The sequence below is a fragment of the Zingiber officinale genome, chromosome 3B, assembly GCF_018446385.1.
Source record: "Zingiber officinale cultivar Zhangliang chromosome 3B, Zo_v1.1, whole genome shotgun sequence".
Taxonomy (NCBI): domain Eukaryota; kingdom Viridiplantae; phylum Streptophyta; class Magnoliopsida; order Zingiberales; family Zingiberaceae; genus Zingiber; species Zingiber officinale.
Window position 1 is genome coordinate 113,722,985 of NC_055991.1, and position 16,366 is coordinate 113,739,350.

At 34.5% G+C, this 16,366-nt stretch overlaps 1 protein-coding gene across 2 annotated transcripts; it reads right to left on the reverse strand.

Annotated features, from left to right (window-relative positions):
• Positions 1-8,408: 8,408 nt before the first annotated feature.
• Positions 8,409-10,135, reverse strand: LOC121967321 (UPF0481 protein At3g47200-like). 2 transcript variants are annotated; one of them, XM_042517469.1, is made up of 2 exons: positions 10,058-10,135; positions 8,409-9,910 (listed from the first exon to the last, which is right to left on the reverse strand). In XM_042517469.1, exon 2 carries the CDS (start codon positions 9,852-9,854, stop codon positions 8,481-8,483), a length of 1,374 nt encoding a protein of 457 aa, XP_042373403.1. In that variant the 5' UTR covers positions 9,855-9,910; positions 10,058-10,135; the 3' UTR covers positions 8,409-8,480. The 2 variants fall into 2 exon arrangements, with proteins under 2 accessions (XP_042373403.1, XP_042373402.1); XM_042517468.1 differs by having other exon boundaries at positions 10,035-10,135.
• Positions 10,136-16,366: the final 6,231 nt, after the last annotated feature.

A 16,366-nucleotide genomic window follows, 5' to 3' on the forward strand; every position in this document is an offset into this window, starting at 1 on the left:
AAAAAATTCTTTTAATGGCTTGGTTTCCTTGCTTAAGTTTTGAACAACATTAGGATAGTTTGGAATTAAAGGAGTAGTTTAAGGAATTATTTTGCATTGAATTATGTTTTGGTTCCTTATATGTTCTAATGTTCATGCATCAATTTTTGATAGCAGCAGCATTCTTTTTAGTAGATAACAATATTAAAGCCTTAATCAGAGTTTAAAGAGGTTGATGAGATGGTGATACTGTGCTCAGAATGCTTATGTTTCCTTTACAAGTTTTATCAGTTTTGGGTTGGTTTTAATAAGCAATGAACATAAGATAGCTTGATTAAATTTTGAGCATGTAGTTAGTTTTCTTTATTGATGTTAGATTTAAGTTTGAACAGCCTTATAGTTAGCATTTCAGATAGAGATTTCCTGATTTAGATTTCTTTGTTATGCTGCCATGAGCCTCAATTTTAGTTTTCTGTTAAGCATTAAGTGCAGATTTTTATAAGTATAACATGCAGATTTTTGATAAGTATTGCATGCAGAACCCCAATCTTAGAACAGATTTTTATTAAGCTTAATATGCAGAATTTTATTAAGCATTAGTGTGCAGATTTTATTAATCATTAGTGTGCAGATTTTTATTAAGTATTAGTGCAGATTTCTGTTGAGCATTAATATTGCAGAATTTTATTAGCATAGTATGCAGATTTTTGGTTTAAGCATTTCAAAGTTAGAATTTGCTTAAACATTTCAGTTTCTTTTAAAAGAAGTATTCTTTTAGAAGTATTAACAAGTATAAGAAAGCTAAAGAAAAGAAAGAAAAGGCCAAGGCCTTAAATAGATCCTAAAGTCGAGACTTTAGGGATTTTGGCACACAAGGTGCTTAAATAAATGCCAAGGCATTTTATTATAAGAAGTATTTAAAGATAAAAAGTATTTTACTTTTAAAGGGCATGTACCGGACACAAGGTCCAAGGGATGGGCTCCAAGTTGCCCCTAGGCACAAGGCCTAGAAGTATCTTAGTAGTTTCGGGATTAGCTACCTCGATTCTTATTAAGAATGCGCGCAAAGTGGTACAATGCCGGGCCCAAGAGAAGTTGATTATTATTTTGAAGTATAAAAGTAAAAGTTTTTGGAAACAAATGAAACAAACATCAAATATGTTTAGAATTAGAAAGTTTAGCTTCTTGTTATTTGAAGCATGCAGTATCAGTTTTCATTTGCTTCCTTATGAGTTTATTTTAGCATGACTATATGTCTTATCATTCAGTTGATTTCTTGCTATTAGATTATTTAGCATGATTAGCTTTATTTGCCTTTCAGCATGCAGTTATAGTTTTATTCTTGTACAACATGAGTAGCTTTACATGTTAGCTTTTCAGTTAGTATGATTCCTTTATTGGATTATGAGCATGATTAGCTATACATGTTTAGTATTTTCAGTTAGTATGATTCTTTTATTGGATTATGAGCATGATTAGCTATACATGTTTAGTATTTCAGTTAGTATGATTCATTTATTGGATTATGAGCATGATTAGCTATACATGTTTAGTATTCCAGATAGTATGATTCCTTTACTATTTATGAGCATGAGTAGCTTTACATGTTAGCATTCAGTTTTAGCATGTTTTTATTTATATACATGCATATCGAGTTTTTGTGAGTAGATAGCGCTCACTAAGCTTTATGCTTATAGACTGCACTTCCTCCTACTGCAGATAAAGGAAAGGAAAAGATTTAGCAAGGAAGGCGACAAGGTGGTGGTGATGAAGGTGTGTGATGACTGGACTATGGAGAGATCCAGAGTTTGCTAGCATATGTTCAGGATTTACCTGTTTAGAGTCTCAGTTTATGTTCTAGTTCTCTTTAAATATTATTATGAGTTGAGATTGTAATTAAGTTTATTCCGCACTTGTAGTTGGGTCCTATTGTTGGAGTGATATAGTTGTTTGCTATTGTTAGAGTAGTTCCTTCTTTTTATTTGAGTTATTATACTGCGTGGTCGTGTGATTATATGTTCCAGCCGCCTGTGGCTGAGTATACACCGTTTGTATTGTTGATTTGGTCACCGGTACAGGGGAGATTCTGTCGAAATTTTTCGGTAGGGTTTTCCTAGAGATTTTTAATTATACCGGTTAAGTAGAGTTAGTAGTTAAGTAACGGTCACTCTTAGAGAGTAGTAGTAGTAGTAAGAAGGGTGGTCGTTACAGTATGATCTCTAATATATGTTTGGTTTAAGTTTCATGCTTCATGTTATGTTAGAAAGTTTGGAACCTCAACTTTAGGTTTTGGCCAAGTAAGAATGGAAGACTTAGGGAAAAGTTTGAAACCTAACTATGCTTGTATATACTTTCTCATGATGTATGATCTCTAATATATGTTTGGTTTAAGTTTCATGCTTCATGTTATGTTAGAAAGTTTGGAACCTCAACTATAGGTTTCGGCCAAGTAAGAATGGAAGACTTAGGGAAAAGTTTGAAACCTAACTATGCTTGTATATGCTTTCTCATGATATATGATCTCTAATATATGTTTGGTTTAAGTTTCATGCTTCATGTTATGTTAGAAAGTTGGGAACCTCACCTTAAGTCTCGGCCAAGATTGAATATGAGATTTAGAGCAAAGTTTTTAAGTCTAATCATGCTTATTTAAGCTTCATGATGTATGATCTCTTACAAGTTGTTAGTTTAAGTATCCATGCTACATGTTGTATTGAAAGGTTGGAACCTCACCTTTAGGTTTCGGCCAAGAATGAGCTAGGGTTTGTAGGAAGATCAAAACCTCAACCATGTATGATAATGACTCCTTATGATGTGCTATGGATTGTAGGTCCCCATGTTGTATGTTATATGCTAAACGTTATGTGCACTTATGCTATCATGTTATGAGTTCTTATGATATGCTTATGTATGAGCATGTATGTCATCATGTTGGAATCCCTTATAATATGCTTTATGTTATATGCACTATATGCTATCATGATATGTTTATGAAAGGCTTATGTAAGATGAAAAGCCTAAGAGATGCTTCCCTTAAGTTGGGATCAAGAGTTCTCTCATGATATGACAAGAATATGATATGCATGATATGACAAGAATATGATATGTAATGTTATGATAAGAAACATGCTATGCTATTTTACTTTGTATGGCTTGTACCAAAGGTGGGCTCCATAAGCGCCCCTAGGTCGATGGTCTATGAAACGGGCCTAGTAAAAGGGATGGGCTCCTATGCGCCCCTAGGTCGATGGTCTATGAAACGGGCCTAATTCCTAGTAGGTTCAAGATTTGCTACCTTGGATTTATTTAGGATGTGCGCATTTATGTATGTATGTAGTACAAGCCGGGCCCTCATGTTGAGATTATGTTTAAGTATGTATATGATATATGTTTTCAAAAGGACATCTTGCATATACTCATTTCATGACACATGTTTTCAAAAGAACATCTTGCATCTACAAGTTCACGTTATATGTTTTTCTTTATGTTTTTTTAAGATGCTCTTGAAATATGTCTATGATGCTTATATGATCATGTTATGCTCTCACTTGTTATGATATGATTTTATGCTCTCACATGATATGATATGACTTTATATTTATGCTCTCACATGATATGATATGACTTTATGTTATGCGCTCACATGTTATGTTATGATTTACCACTTTATGTTCATGCATGATTCATGGTTTTTGTGAGTAGGAAAGGGACTTACTAAGCCTATGGGCTTATAGTTTTTTTTTATGTTTCCTTGTACTGCAAAAAAAGGAAAGGAAAGGAAAGGCTAAACTAAGAGGAGCAGCAGGAAGGGCAAAAGTGTGTGTGGCAGTGGCACGGTGGAAGAAAACTGCTATATGTTTTTAAGTTCTAAGTTGCTTATGAACCATGTGTTATTGTTATGTTTTGATAGTACTTTAACTAGTATGGATAGTTATGCATTTATGTTCATTATGTTTCATGCTAGTATGCTTATGATAACATGAAATATGCTTCAAGTAGTTGGTATTAATTAAGTGTATGCATGAATACTAGTAAGTTTACATGTTCAGTATGATAAGCTTGATGATTAGCGTAGAAAAATATTTAAATAACTGTTTCTGCTGCCATGATTCTTATATGTATGCACGTATGTAAGTAAGTCACCCCGTCCCTCCTTAAGTAGTTGGGAGGGTGGGTGTGACAGTCGTCCTTCTCGCTAGCTGCGTCTTTTGCTCGACTCCCTGTGCTCCTAAGCTCCTGCACACTTAGGTACAAGGTTAAAAACACGACAGAACCTAACTTAACTTATTGATCACACCTAACTTAACTTGTTGATCACACCAAAACAACCTTGGGGTTCCAACACATTTATTATTTTTCTTGGTGCTAATATGGTTTCTTGGAAATCTACCAAACAGGGCACGGTTGCACGCTCTTCGACTGAGGCTGAATATCGCGCCATTGCATCTACGACATCTGAGATTCAATGGATTAAATAACTTTTGACTGATCTGTTTCTTCCGGTTACTATGCTTACTATGCTCTTCACTGATAATTTGGGTGTCACTTATCTTTTAACTAATCCTATTTTTCACTCTTGGATGAAACATCTGGCTATTGACTATCACTTTGTTTGTGATATAGTGCAGGCCTCTGAACTACGAGTTACTCATATTCCTACTGAGGATCAGTTGGCTGATGCACTTACCAAGTCACTTTCTCGACCTCAGTTGTTTGCTATTTGTAGCAAGATTGGTGTCATTTCTGGGATACTATATTGAGAGGGCATATTAGGGAATAATTATTAGTAGTAAATACTTATTTATTTCCTAGTTATTAGGGAATAATTATTATTAGAAAATACTTATTTGTTTCCTAATTATTAGAGAATAATTATTATTAAGAAATACTTATTTATTTTCTAGTAGTTTATATGTTTTCCTATTTTATATGTTTTCCTATTTTTCACTTGTAATGATATTCATATACGACATATTATCATTAATAAAATATATGAATTCTATCGTCAACAATTTGTGCCCTTAAATATAAAGATAATTTTTTTATAAAAGACATTATGGGAGGGCATAATCCCGGTATCGAAGTGGAGAAATATGAGTTGTCAAAGGCTAATGTTGTCATGTTTGTCAAGATCATTTACGATAAAGTGAAACAAAATAAGTTACAACCATCTACCTTTAGTAATACTATTTGGGAGGAGATCAACAAGGAATTATATCTAGCTACGAAGATGAATTATGGTGTAGATAGGCTCAAAGGTAAATGGAATCGTCTACACACCAGGCAATGACATTTTGCTACATTACTTGCTCATACTAGTGTGGCAATAGATCTAGACACCAGTAAAGTGAATGCTCCCGAGGAAGTGTGGGCAAAATTTTATATGGTAAATATTTTTATCCATTCAAATATATATATTTATTGTATGCTAGTGTATAATAAAATGCTTTCCTAATCAATGGTATAGAAAAATAAAAGGGAGTACAAGGCAATACGAACGAAAGGCAGTGATCATTTTCACATTCTTAGTGAAGTTTTTGGTGGGACAACTGCAACAGGTGATATACACATGACTTATACTCAATTACCAACCACATCTTATGAAGACAAAGCTCGAAGAAGCATTCATTAATAGAGGTGTTAGCTCATATGTTGAAGTCGTTGATGACGAGAATGAGGATGTTGGAGGGGAACCTAATAATCGGCGGCGGCGTGTTGTAGAATCATCCAATAGTCGTCGATATAAAGATCTTGAACTTTCAAGAATTGAAAAATATGAAGCTTGTATGGACAAGTGGAGTAGTACCATGCAACAATTGAGTAGAGAATCTATTTCAATGTAAAAATACCTAGAGTTGAGGGCTGCTAAGTTAGAACATCAACAAGATATATTCTGCTCTTCTAGAATTATCGTGTTCAATGATCCTTACTCTATAGAGATGTTCATGTAGGTTTTAAATGGGATGAAATCATTATCTACCCAAGCGTACACAAAAGATACCGAAGCTTTCCTTAAAACCTGGTCTACGTGAAATTTTCATCAAATAGGAGAGCTGAATCATTGGATTGCCTCAATCTTGAGCACGTGTAGGATCATATGTTGCCAAGTTGATGGGGAGTGCTTTTATTACCTAACTGAAGACTACTTAATGTTAATGGAGTTTGTTTTATTTCATGGCTTGAATATTTAAGACTTATTATATTTGATATTTTAGAATTTAATATTGAAGCCTATGTTGACTTTTTTAATATGAATTATTTATTGGATGTTTATGAGATGAATTTATTGGTAATTTTATACATGTGTTGATTTTAATATTGGTATGCTGCATATCATGTCAAGTTTTGATGATGAATATAATGAATTGGGCCCAGATATCAATTTGCTGATACTTTTAGGTATCGCAAATGATTTTTTTTATGACATGACGACTGAATATCTTGGATACATTGATCAAAGGTCGTGTCAAACTTCATGTCTTACTGGGAAGATGTATATACAAGAAATGCTTGATGGGCACCCCCAAGTTTGCTTTGACAATTTTCGTATGTCAAAACATGTGTTTGTGAATTTTTGTAGAACATTAAAAGAGATGAATCTATTGCAAGATGGAAAGAAATTTACAATTGAAGAAGGTGTCGCTATGTACCTACTAATTGTCGAGCACAACACACGACATCGGATATGCGCAGATCAATTTCAACATTCATTCTACAATAGTAGCAATTGATTCAAACGAGTTCTACTAGCTGTTTGTACCTTGGGCACATATATTATTCGACCATATAAACACAATGGTGTCCATTCTCTCATAATGAACAATCCAAAGTGGTTTCCGTATTTTAAGATACATATTCTACACTAATGTGTCTACTTACATTAACAATATATCCTTACTAACACATTGTGCATTTTTAGAATTGTCTTGGAGCAATCGATGGGACTCACATGTCGGCATGGGCATCAACATCAATTCAAACATCTTTTAGCGGTAGAAATGTTATTGTTACACAAAATGCAATGCTTGCATGTGACTTCGATATGCTTTTCACATTTATGTATAATGGTTGGGAGGGGACAACAAATGATTCCAAGTATTCATAGATGCATTGACAAGGTATGGAAACAATTTTCCTAAACCTTGCAATGGTAAAGAACATATAAAATCCTATATATATATATATATATATATATATATATATATATATATATATATATATATATATATATATATATATATATATATATATATATATATATATATATATATATATATATATATATATATATATATATCAATTTTATCTTGTTGATTCTGGTTACCCAAACATGCCGGGGTTTCTTGCTCTGTATTGAGATCGACGCTATCACTTGCCAGATTATTAGGGGCAAAGCAGACCAAATGGGAAGGAAGAGCTATTCAATTATAGGCACAATACATGTCATAATATTATAGAGCGGTGCATTGGGATGCTCAAAGCAAGGTTCCGAATTGTAAAAGATATGCCAAAATTACCAATTACTAGGCAAAAATTAATTCCAGTTACATGTTATACGATGCATAATTTTATACATCGACATCATGCAATGGATAATGCGTTTATGGAATACTCTTCTGATGATATGCTCATGTCTATAGTTGAAGGTGATTTTAGTGATCAAGAGTCAATTCCAATTGATCCAAGCCAGACAGCTCAGATGGGAAATGTATGTGATAAAATTGCAAGCAATATATGAAATGATTATGTGGAGCATCATCCATAATTAACTTTATATTTATGTTTAATATATTTGAACATGTGAAACTAAAAACAATATGTTAGAACATATATATTAATATATGATAATTTTTTATTTAAAAAGGAACAGATTGAATCACTTGTTAAATAATTTAACTTATCATTTTCCATATTAATCTACCAATATATATACACGCACTCACTCCCTTATTAAGATTGAGGTCCTTTTTCTTTTAATTAGTATAATTTTATTTTGTTGTTATATTAAGTATACATTAGAATGAAATTTAAACTGCATATTTATTTTAAAACCAACTTCAAATTAAAAATTTACATTTGAATTAAACATTTTGATAGCCTCTAGCGTAGAGGAGATGCAATGATACACACATAATAAAAAAATAAAGGAATACATAGTATTCTTTTATGTAATAAAAAGGGATAATATATACAAGGGGAGACCACCTGAGACATAAAATGGAAGTCCAAAAGTAATGAGAAAGCTTTTTTAAAGTAAAAGATAAGTTATCATCAAGTAAATTATAATATATAGCTATGATATGACTACCATAGTCCAATGATATATTTATACAAGTTGTTATGGAAAACACCCTCATAAACAAATATGATAGCATTAAATATAATATGGGATCAACAATAAGAGCAAAGTAGTTGTCGAAACAATCATATATTATTTAATGTCAAACCTTTATTAATTGAATTAAATCAACCGCCATCATTATTCTTGACAATATATACTTTCACTGCTTGGCGTAACTGAGCACTGCATATACAGTTTGCACCAAAGTGAGAAGGTTGAAGAACACAGCTGCAGTGACACCGATTGTGACCCACCGATTCTTGAAATAGTTTTGCTTCAACCATGAGAAATTCCACAATGCGCAAAGTATGTTGGTCCTGTTTCTGCAGTGGCTCTTTACATTGATCATTACCTCTGCGAGATAGAAATTGTCGAAGTCGACGACAGGGGCATCCGTCCTTCGGAGCTGGTTGAATATGTGAGCCACTTCTTCATCACTGCGCAGGCGGCTGACGATGATGTTATGTTTCCGGAGCACCGCCACGTCCCTGTCAGTGTTTATCAGGCAGTCCATGAACCAAACGTAAGTGGAGATGTAGTAGCCAACCCCACGGCATTGCTGCTCGAAAGCGATGAGGTTTCGGAGGAGGGAGATGTTGTCATCGTTGATGAGGAATTGAGGAATCTCCATGGATCTCTTGCTTGCGTCGAAAGTGATGTCCAAGAAGCTCTCGCAATTGATCTTATTTGTAAATTGAATTCTCATTGCCTGGAGCATCTCTGCACTGGGGAAGGAAGATAAGTCGGTGTTGTGAAGCCGTCTTTCCCTGTACCGCGGCTCGACAATTATAAGACTTGAATGGAAAAGATGGAGCAAATGGGAACTTGAATCAATTAATGGATCTGAACGGACGCGCAAGTTGAATCTCCAGGTCGGAGAGAGGTTTCGGTGAATTTGCTGCATGAGCGAATAAAAAGTACCACCGATATTAATAATATCATCCCAGCCGCACTTCTCGAAGAGATAAAGAAGGGGACGAAGAGGGAACTGGTTTTCGACCACCAACATATCGTTAATAATCGATGGAGCTGCCCACTTCCACGAGTACTCTTCCATCTCTATTCTCGGCCCCCCTTCTTGCATCTTTATTATTTTAATCGACTCGCATCGCTCGCGTAGAAACTCAGCCATGAAAGCGCAGTCGAGCAGCATCATCTCCACGAACTCATCGCTGCTCATGCTGATCTGCTCCGAGTAGGCACAACGTAAATCCGACTCCCAGTCCTTTAATTGCACGACAATGCGCTGCAAATCCCCGATCATGGCTCCCCTAAAAAAGTTGCTGGCGCAGGGCAATTTGATCCGTTCATCCGTTGCTTGAAAGAGTTGCTTTCCATGGTGGTAGGGGCCGAGGGAGAACATCTTTGGTTCAAAAGAATCGACATTGGTTCTGCGGATGTTCTCAGGAACTCGAAAGATCGTCGCCTGGATGCCTTCCTTGGGTTTGTCTGAGGCCCTTCTCAACTTCTCCATGAAATTCCACGGCATGTCTCCAAGATCGATGTTGATTGCTAGGGGCTCAACAATCTCCATCTCTTATAGTTAAACAACCATATATAAAATCTAACGTTGATTGCAGACTTGTAGCTCTGGATTCCAGGAAATTAAGCAAACTTAAATATAATTCGTGCATATGAATATAGGAAAACTAACAAAATATAGAGAAAAAAAAAAGGGACGATCTAGAAGAACTAAACGAGGATGATTAATAACCAGCTATATATGGCAGCTCCAACCTAGCTTAGATTGCTTCGGCAACCTGCTGCCTCCTGCCGTGGAAGAGGAGAATATGATAATTAATCTGGGGAGGGGACGAGAGTACTTGAGAATGTATATTACATATTTATAGCTAGCTGCTTTTACTTTTTCTTTTTTCAGACAAACTGCATTAGATTCTATGTTTTATCCTTTACCCAAGCATAAGGTTACAGCATTAGATTCTATGTTTTATCCTTTACCCAAGCATAAGGTTACAGCATTAGATTCTTTTTTCAGACAATGTGGATCCCATGCACCTAGTTAATTTCGTATAGGGCATAGCCACACAAATTGGGGTGTACTTCCCTTGGACTCCCCCTTGCTCATGGGGGCCGGGAAGATTGAGAGAGGCGACCACTTTGTTGATAACTACCTATAACTACTGTAGAACAAAGAAGAGTTTTGAGACCAACAAGAGCTTAATTCTATAAGATATATATACATGTGCCTCTCTTTAATTTGTTTGATAAAAATGAGGAAAATGAATGTCGATCTTGATTCTCACGCTGCGGATTTATGGATTGTCACCCGTGGAAGTCTTCCTTGCCCATCGCATGCCTCATTGTTCCACAAGGCATTGCCCCACCTTCATCTCATTCTCTTCTTTAGCAGATCTAGTCCATGTGGGGTGTGCCACTTTGCGTGTGTGTGTATATATGCAAGAGATCAATCTTATTAAGCACATGTTTTCCATTTTGTTTGTTAGATTAAATATACATTAGAATGTGCTTATCTTGGTTGTATAATAAAGAGATGATTCCAAGCATAGTTTGTATAATTGTGATCTTATATGGAATCAATTTGGGATTATAACAGGATTGGATTGGTCGAGATATGATGGTAGGATAGTACAATTCTATTAAAAATCTTTAAAATTTTATGATAGATGATTAACAATTATAATTAATGCCTAAAAAAAATTATTTATATATAAATAAATTAATAATTTTATATATACATAATCATCCATACTTAGACACCACAAATAACAATATTACACAAATTTAAATTAATTAGTAATTTAACTACCATTCTAGCACAATAACACTTAATATTATTTATATTTTCATATCACAAAATTAAAGAGTATAAAATTTCTACTAACACAATAACAATCGCATTCAACCACCAAATGTTTCCTTGTTCATAAGATGACTCAATTTAAAGATCAACAAATTATCTGACGTAGAGGAAGTTATTGAAACTTTTGATTTAAACACAAACACTTCAAACAATTTTCTAAAGACATGCTGATTACGTAGAATATCAAGTAATAGATATCCAAAAAATTATTATTTTGAAAAAAAATAAATGATAAAATATTATTAATAAAAATTAATGCAAAAAAAACTAAATAGATGTTTAAATAGTCTCAGAACTCTAACTCTAACTCTAACTCTAACTCTAACTCTAACTCTAACTCTGTAAAACATAAAAATAACCTAAATTATAAAATGTCCAAAAGATAATATAAAAAAAGACTAACAACTTTTTGGATCTCCGGAAAAATTTTAAACGATATTTTTTTTATTATGAAATTAGGTAGTTACGAGTTTTACTCAATAATTAATTATAGGTCTTTGAATATACTTCAATTTAATATATTATAAGTCTAGTGATTCAACTCGAGTCAAAATTTATGGTTTCTAAAAGTTTTTACTGATATTACTCTGTTCCTATTACGATCCTGCTCTGATTCTATTAATCTTACTACGATCCCACCGATTCTACTCTGATTTCATTGTAAAAAATGTTCCTACATTATTTAGGATGGATTTTATATTCCGGATCATAGGACTATGCAATCCTACTATCCAAGATGACAATTTTACAAACACGGATTCTAAGTATATACTCAATTTACTTTCGCATGAGAAAGACCAGCTTCATACTAAAAATTTTGACAGCAGCTTGACACTTCAAACTAAAATTTTACATTTAAGATTAATATTCACGTATTTGGATAGTCATTTGTATTCAAAATAAACATTTAAATAGATTTAAATAATAAAAAAACTAAACGGCTAGAAATTCAAATAGTACTTAAAATATTAAATATTTAATCAACTGCCGTTTGGAGAAATCCTGAAGCAGCTCAAAGTTCCGAGCATAAGTAAAAGCTATGGAAAAAAAAAAGGTTAGTGAGACTAGATCGTTGATAATGTTAAGATAATATAATTTGAATCAATTTCCCAATATAAAGATAAATTCAGATTAAATATATAAATAAATAGATATAAACTAACCTATTTATGAAAAAACTTTATTATAATAAATGTTAGAAATTTAATATATATGAGAAATTAAATCTTCGTCATTGGATCAAGATTGATAAATCTTGTTCATTCAACTTAAAATGTTTAAGTGTTCCTTGGATGATTAAATTTCATTCATTGATTTCTAAAGGGTAACATCTAATGCAGAGATAGTATGTCTCTTAGGAAAAGATACGATCTACATCATCTAATTCAAAATAGATAAATAAGATCTAACTAAACCAAGAGGTTCCTATACCCCTTCATTTAGTATAAATAAGGTCTATTACATACTCATTTCAATCACTCAATTCCTTTCAAGCAAAGCAAGCATTGTATTCCATACTTTCATTGGAGAGTTCGATGAACTTTTTCGGTTCGGAGGTCTTGCGATTTACAGTGATGTTATCTCAAGATAAAGTCGTTATATCTTGGGAGACGATTATCGTGTTCCCTGAACACCATGTACGAGGTAAAATAGTTTTAAAGAGCTAGAGTCTAACTCTAATCTCCACTTTATCAAAACGATGGTATACTATCATTCTACCTATGTTCAAATTGCATCATCATAAAATCTCAACAATAAATATTAATAATTTTTATAATCTATAATATATTTTTTAGAAAGCTTAATTAAATTTTGTATGATGGAATTATTTGTAGAGGTTGTCCAATGTAGCCGGTGCCCGGTGACTCTATTTACATATGATTATTTGAGATGACATCTACTAATTATGAACAAAATATAAATTATTTTATGATCTAGATAAAATTACATGCATGTGAATTTTGGCGTCTAGTCATCAAATGTTACGCTAATATGATTCCAGTAGCCCATTCGAGCAATTCACTGTCCAATCAAACTGTAAAAATGGCATCGTCCCGAGCGGTACGATAGTTAAGTATCTATTATTATATGAGATGTTGAAATTTACATTTAAGATATTTGAATATTTTTCTTTTATCTCTTAATTATATGTACTAATGATTAATAGTCATCTATAATTTATCTCATTCCTATTATCTTAAGAATAAGTTGGCGAGAGCATTTGGAACAATCAAATCATCTTTTACCACATATTATAATATTGACATCTCCATATGTGTACAATTGATTAGAAAGATAACAATTGTATTATAATAGAGTAAGAAATCAATTCTCTACTTTATATCAACTAAGCTTTTGATTATAAGTTGACTTCATAATTTATCTTCCTTTATATAAATTGAAATTAATTGAACAGGACATTATATAGACAAATTAGGACTCATAAATATCATAAAAACTAAAATTATCTTAAATACTATAAAAATAAAAAAAATACTAAAAATAGCAATAAAATATATAAAATATTCAGAGATGAGCAATAGCCTAAATATTACTTTTTGGATTCAAAACTTAACAGCTATAAGTTTTCTTATAATAAGTTAATGTAAATATCTGAATTATACGCGTATGACTATAGATAAAATCTGATTCTGTATCCCAAACTAAAAGTTAACATATTGGATTTGTATGCATAAAAAATTTATATATATTAACTAAGAGAAAAATGCGAGAAAAAAAATCCACTGCGAAGGATCTAAAGGTAGTTTTTCTTTCTCAGTGAAATAGAAGACACATCGTTGACTAAAAACAAAAACTTTAGATGATTCGAGGTGAATCTGTATTTGGACGGACATTTTATTTACTCATTTGAAATCAACAGAGCAAAGCAGAAGGAACATCAAAGGGGGTTGCCCTCGTCTCTTAAGGTTGCATTTCCTTTAGAACAAATACACGAGCAGTCGTGATCATCTTGACCTCTCTGTACGAGGCGTTTGTCACGGTTGATCATCAGCTTGATTTGAGGAATATGTGACGAAACCTGACGCCACATCTGTTCCGTTTGGATGCTCATACTCAAAGTAGTGCTGCACCTGAAATAAGAATAAGCCTGATAAGTAAACTGTGAACCGAGGAGTGTATCCACTGCTATAGATTAAAAAATCTCTCCCTTTATTTTTTTTAATTGGTAATTGCTTTACAATAATTTTTTGCTATCAAAGTATCTCGCATCACACAGTAGGGTAGCAGATTTGTATTATGACTATTGTTCGAACCTGATTGATTGTCAGATTACCTTTTGCCTTGTACGAATGGTTTACATGAAGACAAAAGGAAAAGTGACTCAGGGCATAAGTAGAAGGAGGAATTAAGTAGAAGATTGTTGGTAATATATTTAAAGTAATATAAACAGTAGTATTATATTGACATAAAAATAGCATGTAATAGATAGATAAATAAAGTAGTCGGGTTTAGAATATAGTTATCTGGTTGAAGTGTCGGCACGCCGACTGTCCTTAGAGAATTTATTGCCGCCTCACGGTGAAAGGCTCCCGGCAAAATTCCCCCAAGATCCGACAACCGCTCGTCTTGTCCGTAGGTGCACTCCAAAACGGACGCGACACTCGGACCCAACCTCAGATCGCCGAAAGACCAAGCCTCAGGACACAACAAAGGCGCAGAAAGACTCGAACTCGAAAAAAAAAACAGAGGAGGTGCTGTGCAGAATGTATCTCACAGAGAAGGGAGAAGAAGGAAGATTGAGTGAAGAATAGAGGCACTGCTTGTCCCCTTTTATTCACTCCGAGGAGGTACGAAGCACTGCTTCGCTAGCGAGGAAACGCGTCCGCGTCTCCTCACGCGCGGTGTCGCGTCCGTGTCTCCTCTCCTCACGCGCGGTGTTGCGTCCGTTCCTTACGCGGAACAAAAACCAAACTCTGGTTTGGTTCGAACCAACCGAACCTGAAACTCAGACTGAACCAAACTAGCAAAAACAGACCGGGCCGCCCGTGAGCGCAAGGCCCACGGGCTGGGGATTTGCACCCCCCCTGCGCGCGTTAATCGCGTACGTGACGCCCGGTTTATGGATTTCCGGCTCGAACCCCCCAAATCCACTCGATTTGGGCTTGGCCCGCGCATGCGTGTAGGTCCCCTTATCATTGCTAAGCAAGGATGGAAGGGCTTCCTATATAAGCCCTTCCAAGCTTCTCCACTTAGCAATGTGGGACTAAAAACACTACCAACAAATGCTTTGAATTTAATACAAAATTCAACAATTCCCCACAAATTCAAATCATTTCGGTTTAAAAGATAAAATATGTCCTAAGGCTAGGTTGCAATGAGCTTTTAGTGAAAATACCTTCCGGTTTGAATTTTCACCTGAGTACACCAATCTTATTCACATAGGTTTGAAGTGAACTAGGTAAACCTTCTTTTTTATATGTGAAGTCAATTGGTAACAACTCATCACGGGCGACGGTTGAATCCTTCTGGGTTGGTGCATTACGGTCATGCCACCGAATCTTGTTTCATAAGTGCTAAGGGGAGTTGCCTAGACCCCCCACACTGCGGCCACACAGTTACACTTACATAGGTGAGTTCTCCAAGGATGTACTGCAAGCATCCTGTCATTTAAGACCTTGAACTCATTAAGAGCTCCTAAGCTCATCCTTACTAGCAGTCAAGCATCTATCCAGGGAAGAGACTATGAGATTACATCTCAATCAATTTGATGCTTACGTTTCACCCTTATAGCTTGTTTGTACCACATTGAACCTACTTTTTGGGATCTCCAATCAGATAGGTTGGGTTGCCGCTATAGATGAAACCAGGACAGGCCTCAGTCTCATTCCCTTACTGGATCTCTTGATTTTCTCAGAATCAAGTCCTTTAGTGAGTGGGTCAGCAATATTGTCTTTTGAACTTACAAAGTCCAATGACACCACTCCAAGAGACACTAGCTCACGAATAGACTTTAATCTTATTCGTACATGTCTCTTCTGTTTCTGGTTATACTTGGAGCTTCTAATCTGAGCTATTGTTGTTTGATTATCACAGTGTACTGAAATAGAAGGTATTGGCTTCATCATCAAGGGAATTTCAGAAAGAAGACCCTTAAGCCAATCAGCTTCAGTTACTGTGGTATCCAAAGCACACAATTCTGCCTCAGATGTAGACCGGGTTATCCAACTAGCTTCAGTTACTGT

Bases quoted from the DNA above. Each gene is read 5' to 3' on its own strand.
- LOC121967321 (XM_042517469.1), bottom strand. From the start codon at position 9,854: ATGGAGATTGTTGAGCCCCTAGCAATCAACATCGATCTTGGAGACATG.